Here is a 7736-nt window from a genome sequence, read left to right on the forward strand (position 1 = left end):
CCACTGGCTGCAGTGCTGCGAACCCCAAGCAGCCTGGCTGGTGCTGGTGTGTTAAGGGTCCCCAAAGAAAGCCGGGCGTCAGCTGCGGTTTTGTAGCAGAAGCTTGAGCTGGAAGTGCTAGGTCCTGCTGTAGCTGTGCTGAAAGATCCTCATCAACTTTGCAAAACGTGCTAACGTGACGTAGTAAAGTCACGTTAGTAAGAAAGAAGTGAGCTGTGTTTGCAGCGTGTGAGCAAATAAGCTCAGTAAGGTGGTGGTATTTGGGGAGCATTTTGCAGTGCCCAATGTGGGAACAGTGAAGTACTCTGAGGTTGTTGGAAGAGCTGCCTGCAGAGCTTCTTGGGAAACCTGCGCTTGGAAAAGGGCCGGCTCCAGGGGCTCAAGTTGCAGCAGGGTCCATCCCTGTGGAGCAGCAGCCTCCAGCATCAGCCGTCATGGGGACACACATCACCTGCAGGTGTAATTCATATGCCTGTGTCATTCCACCTGGAGACATGTATGTGGGTTTCCTTTATTTTAGTTTAGTTTATTTTACTTTACTTTGCTTCACATTTTTCTTTTTGGGTATCCCTCTGCCCTGCCAGCTTTAGATGTGTCACTCTTCTGTGTACAAATTCTAGGATGTTGGTTCTGAACGAAGTCTGCCTGAACTGTGTATACTGTGCAAGTATGTGGATATGCTGCATATCGGGAAGAGCTGATCCGTATGTCTGCACACGGGCACAATGCATGGTTGAAATGTGATGGCTGTGTTTGTTTGACACATTCTCTTTAGGATGGTTTAGCCTTTGCTTTTTGAATGCATGTTAGTGAATAAGTCTTAGAATACAAACTGTAACGACGGGCTCCTCAGCTCTGTATTTTTATGGGAGGATAGAGTGGTGGAGAATTCAGTTTGCATAAACAGCGTGTGATGTGCAGCATGGATTCATTTGAGCCAATCTGGGATATTTTCTGTGTAATAGAAAAGACTTGGTTTTATATTGGGTGGGAGGCTTTAGTAAATAAAATTCATGCTTCTGAGGTTCAGCTGCGTGCAAATCTAATATACTTTGCACTCCAGTGAAAATTACTAAAAATGGAAACATCTTATGAATTTTTTTTAATGGGAATAGCATTTTATAACATATGCAATCACTTTACCTCTGATTCCTCAAAGTTTATTTTGTGGAGTAACTCCCAGATGACTCCATAGCACATTGGCATGGAAAGTATGCAGTTGCCTCTTCAAGAAAGTGATTTCCTTCTGTGCTTTAGTCTGAGCTTCAGGATGTTTATATACGTTTCAGGCTATTGCAGGGTGCAGGAATGCTGAAATCTAAGAGACCATTTGCACTGAGAAGGCTGCCTTCGTGTAACTGAGCAGTCAGAGGAGAGTTGCCAGTTGTCTCATTTTTTCYAGGCGTATTTTATTCCAACTGCAGAATACAAGGCTGGGAGAGGCCTCCAGTGTCCTCTAGTCCATCTCCTGACCATCAGCTGACTGGCTCTAAGCCACTTCCAGCACCTACTTGTCCAGCCTGTTCTTAAATCCTTCATTACAGAGGCTCCTCACCTATTCCTGGCAAATTCCTGTTGCACTTCAGTGTCCATCTGCAGGAAAGCTTTTCCTGGGAGGTATTCAAATGTCCTCAAGAAATAACATTTACATAGTTTAAGAGCCATGGAAGTGTAAGGTAGCAGGCCAAGGAAGGGCAGGTTGCAAGGAACATGTAGTACTGCAGGGGGTTCCCAGCCCTGCACTTAGTTCTTAACTTTTCTATTAGGAGAGCCATTATTTCCTGGACAAAAGGTTTTAATTTCTGTAGTGTGTGGTAACTGCAAAGCAGGGAGCTGGGGGCAGATGGTGGGACCGGTGACGCCTGGCGTGCGCGTCCTGCCAGGGCGGCAGCTGCCCCGCGCGAGCACATCCAGCACCTCCGTGTTCCGTGGCGTCCTGTTGTGCCCGTTTTGCACGTTCATATGATGCACGGGGGTCATTTTGGTAGCGGGGCTGGATTGATTTGTTCATTACTTACCAAGCACACGCTCTTCTCCTTCCTCAGCCTGGATCAGCACATCCCGCCCGTGAGTGGTATCGCCATAGACAGAGAGTCTGAGGTTTACAAGATGCTCCAGGAGAACCAAGAGTCAAACGAGCCACCGCGGCAATCGGCCTCCTTCCTGGTGCTGCAGGAGATTTTAGAGTCGGAAGAGAAAGGTCAGCGGTTGCTGTGTGTGTCCCTGCACTTTTGCCTGTGCCTGCTCTGTAACACACGCCCTGTTCCAGACCAGCATCTAAAACCTGACTTTGCTTTCTTAGCTCTTGCTTGTCTGAAGTGGCAGGCRTAGGGGGTTTCTACAAAACCTACAAACTTTTCACAAACTTCACCCTAATTTTCCCCTCCTTGTTTCGTTTCACAGTGCATGAGTGCATTTCAAGTGCATTTCTCATTAATTGAGTGGCTGTTTAAGAAATAAACTTCTACAATGTTTCATTGTTAAGAAGGAGTTAAAAAGCATCGCACAAAACTTTCTATCTTTTGCTCTTTTCAATTAATATTTGCTGAGAAAGACCATTTTAGAATCAAGTTTTTGGGAGGTAATGCAAGATAGCAAGGGCTCTTTTGGTGAGTCCTAAAGYTTTTGGTTTTTCATCCTGCTATACAAGGAAAAAGGATTCACTTCTACAGCTGCATGTAAAAATATGCATCTGGGTTGTGGCAAGCAGTTAAAGGCCATTAACTTCTGAAATTTCATGCTGCTTGGCATTTTTGATCTCATATCTGGACTTCTGCAGTTCATGACCATAGATTCAAATTCAAACTCCCTTAACTTAGGTGAGGACCAAGTCATATTCCATTCTCTCCTTAAGTAAAATGAAATAAGCAAAGAAATAGGAAAGGAATTTTAGGAATGCTGACTTTTTTTTTTCACCAGACCAGTTGAGACTTTGTCCTTTGTGTTGCTAGCTTGGCAGTGGGACATTTAATTTCATCCAACAAAAGCTTGGTGCTAGGATATTCACCAGGAAGGAGAACAGATCAGCCAAGGGCTGTGGTCCCAAGGAAGCAGGAAAATGAGTGAAATAAGGAAACAAAACAAAAGAAAGAACCTGGGGTCTTGCAGTCTTAATCCTCTGTTAAAATACCTGCCTGAAAGCACCTTTTAACTGCTGTGCTTGCTGCTTGCCCCTGGGGGTTCTGCTCCTGCACTGAAGCACCCTCAGGAAGTCCTCCCCGCTGCTTAACAGCTCTGAAGAAGATAAGCGGCAAAGGCCTCTATATTTTATCTTTCTTTTGAAGATTTGCAGCATTACTGGGATTCTCTGGCACGGGCTTTGCCTGCCTGATCACAGGCCAGACTAGGCTCTGGCTTGGTTCCCCACGAGCTGATAACMATCGATGCGGAGCAGGGCCGGCGGGTTATGCAGCCCCCCCAGGAATGTCTGTCGGCGAGTGGGCGCTTCCCCTGCAGCCCAGCATGGCCTGGTGCAGCTGACACAGCACCGTGCAGCCTGGCATGGTCCAGCCTGGCACGGTGCAGACCAGCCTGGCATGGTCCAGCTGACACAGCACCGTGCAGCCTGGCATGGTGCAGCCTGGCACGGTGCAGACCAGCCTGGCATGGTCCAGCTGACACAGCACCGTGCAGCCTGGCATGGTCCAGCCTGGCATGGTCCAGCTGACACAGCACCGTGCAGCCTGGCATGGTGCAGCCTGGCAGGGTGCAGACCAGCATGGCATGGTGCAGCCTAGCCTGGCACAGCACGGTGCAGCCTGGCACAGTGCAGCCCAGCATGGCACAGCGGCCCTGGCCACCCTGCTCGAAGCCAGATAAGGGCTGTGGTGACAAACATCGCTTTCCCGGCCTGCTCCTGCGCTGTGTTGCTCCAGGGTGGATGCTGTGTTGGTTGTGCTGACTGAGACCACCTGCATTTCCAGGGACATTCCCACTCCAGGGTTCAGCTGGATCAATCCATTCATTCCTCCCCTAACTCCCAGGCTCCTTTTCATGCATGAATCCCTGCCTATGAGCCAGGGTTAAAGGGAGCCCTCCCTCCCCAGATGAGCTTTGCAGGAAGAGCTTGTGCCAATGCATCCCACACGCTCTGAAATGCTCTCCTCCCGCCTAGGCGATCCGACCAAACCGTCCGGCTTCAGGAGCGTCAAAGCGCCCACGACGAAGGTGGCGGCGTCCATCGGGAACGCGCAGAAGCTGCCCATGTGCGAGAAGTGCGGCTCGGGCATCGTGTGAGTACCCGTGGTGTGGGGCTGGGGCTGCGCCCGGCGCYGTGGGGGTCACGGTGGGGCAGTGGCAGTGCCCCAGGCAGACAGCGTGGGCTGCGAGAGCTGCGCTCTCTCCCAGCTCTGCTGCAGCACCACACGTCTCCACTGGATCTGTGCAGAGCGAATTTTTAGGATCCTCACATGGTTAAGTCCAGCATCTGTCACAGCAGGAGCTTGTGTGTAGCATAAGCACAAGGGACCCAAGCATGGTTTTGAATCGCAATTTAGTTTCCCAACCACAAATTTTTCTACCCTGCTTTTTCTCCTTTGCGCCTCTTTCCCTGCTAGCCCCATAGCTTAACCATGGTGGTCAAGAGCTGGGAGCCCACCTGCATCTTCACGGGAGAATCCAGGTTTCCGCCGTGCTGGCTTCTCTCTGGCAGCTCTTTGACTGTCGCTCCTCTTTGCTGAGAGCCTCTGTGCTGCAAGGGCATGGCCTTGGACTGCCTCGATTGCTGGGCAAGGTGGTGTCCTCATGGACAGAGGCAATACTTAGCCTACAAAATATGAGTCAAACACAAGTGCTACAGTTACTCTGCCAGCTGGATAGAGCTGGAGAGAAAGCGTATGAGCAGCACGAAAGACTAATGAATTAGAGAAAACATAGATGGCTGCTGGAACACAGTTACGTTGCTGGCAATCTGGTGGCTGTGGTGGTGGGAGTTAACAACTTACACWGTTTTGCTCCTCACCTTTTGGTTAAAGCTGTTAGGGTTTTCCAGTAGCAGCACTTGAAAGTACAGCAGGATGTGGTGTCTCTCACCTGCAAATACCTGGTGTTTACGTCCCTGGCAAAGGCAGCTGCTGGTTCTGCAGCCGTTACTCCTCCTTTGGTAGTAGTGTTCATTTCTCRATCCGTTTGGGAGTCCAGATGCTTTGGATGTGCCCTCCCACRTGGTCAGGCTGATTGCTGCCACTTGACACAGGCTGCCCAGGGAGGTTGTGGAGTCTCCTCTGGAGGTCTTCAAACCCATCTGGATGCCACCCTGTGCCACATGCTCTGCGTGTCCCTGTTGGAGCAGGGGGGTTGGACTAGACAATCTCTAGAGGTCCCCTCCAACCGCAGCCATTCTATGATTCTGTAACACTGCAGCGCWGACTCCAGCTGCCTCAAGACATTTGCCAGCACAGGAGCTAGTCCCTGTAGCAATGAAGGTGACCATTGCTAGAGAGCCCTTCCCAGAGAAGGTTCCCATTCGTCTGGGTGGGTGGCTACAAYGGGGCAGTAGCATCTGCCCGGTGGGAGCTCAGGGTGCTCCGCTGAGCTGGGCATGGGGAGGCCAGGGTGGCAGGGCTGGAAGTGGCGGGAGCTGAGTGGTGCCGGTGCCTCCGCAGGGGCCCCTTCGTGAAGCTGCGCGACAAGCAGCGCCATCCCGAGTGCTACGTGTGCAGCGACTGCGGCACCAGCCTCAAGCACAAAGGACACTTCTTCGTGGAAGACCAAATCTACTGCGAGAAGCACGCGCGCGAGCGGGTCGTGCCGCCRGAGGGCTACGACGTGGTCACCGTCTTCCCCAAGTAGCGGCCGCCGMACGCCGCCTCTCCCACGGAAAGCGTCGTCCCTGCTCCCTTGCCAAACCCTGTTCACAGCGAGGAACGCTAGGCACGGCTTTGCCTTTCCTTGCCCAATTAATGCTCCGTCTCTTCACACGTGGTGTCACTAATTCTACCATGTTCTTTCATCCGTTCACTTTTTTCTTTTTTTGATACACAGATTTTTTTTGTTTTCCTCCTTTGCGCAGTCACTTGTGCAGGAAATCAGAGGCCAGAGCCCTGTTACAGCTGCTGCGGGTCTGTTGTTTGCCCTCGGATCGTGTTCAATAAACRGGGTGAATCCGAAGCGAGCCGTGTCCGCTCCTGTGTGCGGGATGAGGGCAGGGGCGGCCWGGCATAGCCAACCAGCAGCATAATGAATGTTAGGACTTGAGGGAAGAAGGGGATCCCCCTGCTTTCTATGGGTCTCTGCTGGCAATAGCTACGGGAAAGGTCTTTTCCTCACCCTCCCACCAAAATCCCCATCTATCATCAGCAGTGCCGCAGTTTCCAGTCCTTTAGTGTGCACTGTGCCCCTGCACAGCTGCCTTGCTGAAGATATTCCCATCTGAAGTAAAGCTGCAACATCACCAACAGCACAAGCCTCCGACCGTGCAGCTTTTSGGAGGGCTGGGAAAGGGGTATAATTCGCAAACCTGACTAAATTTAGCTCATCTCCTCCGCGTCCTTCTATGGCAGCAGTGAGCGGCAGGCAGCCGGATGAGCTCCACCAGCACCCGCTCCTGCCTCGTCCCTGGGGAGCTGCCGGCCGAGGGGACAGGGGCCACGGTGGGAAGGCCCTGCAGTGCAGCACAGCCAGGATGCTCACAGCGTCAGCTTTACGGGGAGGCTTTGGAGTTTCTTTTTCTTTTCTTCTTTATATATTTGCTTGGGTGATTGGGGAGGTTAATAGTCTCCCCTCAGCAGTGCAGGTGTGGCTGGACAGGAGTGCAGCAGAGCAGTGCTGCACGTGCCCAGCTCAGCTTCCCTTCCTGGAGGCAGGCACCGGGAAAGACCAGGTGACTTTCCTGCTTTGCCAGGAAGACGGTCCCAGTCTGGGAAAGTCTGGACTACAGATGGTTCATGTGGACCTTGGAAAAGGCYGAGTCCTTCTGCATGTTGAGGCCACGGCTGCAGGCAGCAGCTCTGAGGCGGGAGCCTGGCCGGGGTCTGTGCACGGCCTCCCACAGCAGCCCCATGAGCCACAGCATCCCAGCTCCCTGGCAGCTCTTCCAGGAAAACAGGGATGGTGCCGGGCCCGATGTGCGCGTTGGGATACCCAGGGCTGGGGCAGGGCCGAGGGCAGCGCTGTGGGAGCGGGCTGGCCACCGCCATCCACAGCCAGTACTCACTCTCTGCTGCAGCTTGTTGGAAAAAAAGGAAGGAATAGGGTTTTATGATGCAAGATAAAAATAGTTGGCAGTCGTGTTCACTGCAGTCTGACTTCCCAAATTCTTCCCATGTTCAGCTGTTGGCCTCTGGAGCTTGTCCACAGCAAGAGCAGCACAGGGAAAGTGGGGTCAGGCCTCTGAGGCCAGAGAGCCACCTACTCAAGAAKTTAAAAATAATATAAGAAACAAGCAAAAGGTTAGCGAGGAGCAGTGTCTGGCTATTTGTAACTGAGCTAGTCCCTCCCGAGAAGCGACTGGCCAACAGAGGCCTCCTACACTGTTAGAACAAATACATTTGGTTGTGGCTTCCCTCTGCTAAGCTGGTTACACAGTTAAAAAAAAGCCCAATTGCTGCCTCTGACTCTGCAGTGCTGCCCTCCAAGGATCCCCTGCACGAAGGAGATGAAGCAGCTAGGAAAGGATTAAAAAGAAGCAAATGGTGTAATCACGAAAAAGCTCTCATTTTCCTGACCTTATGGCCCCGACTGCAAAGGGGCAGCACAGCAAAAAAGAGAAGTCATCTGCTTGACCTGTGCCTGTACAC

The 7736-nt window shown here is 51.9% G+C and overlaps 1 protein-coding gene across 1 annotated transcript in view; it reads left to right on the forward strand.

Moving 5' to 3' along the window:
- The window catches only part of PDLIM1 (PDZ and LIM domain 1), a 32203-nt gene extending 26204 nt beyond the window's left edge, over positions 1-5999 (forward strand). The window contains exons 5-7 of the mRNA XM_026044587.1: positions 2046-2200; positions 4115-4232; positions 5604-5999. Coding sequence (XP_025900372.1) covers positions 2046-2200; positions 4115-4232; positions 5604-5790 — 460 coding nt within the window. The 3' untranslated portion in view covers positions 5791-5999. The remainder of the gene's footprint in view (positions 1-2045; positions 2201-4114; positions 4233-5603) is intronic.
- The last annotated feature ends 1737 nt before the right edge of the window (positions 6000-7736 follow it).

This window comes from Nothoprocta perdicaria, unplaced genomic scaffold (genome assembly GCF_003342845.1).
Source record: "Nothoprocta perdicaria isolate Ctin4 unplaced genomic scaffold, notPer1 scaffold_105, whole genome shotgun sequence".
NCBI classification, from domain to species: domain Eukaryota; kingdom Metazoa; phylum Chordata; class Aves; order Tinamiformes; family Tinamidae; genus Nothoprocta; species Nothoprocta perdicaria.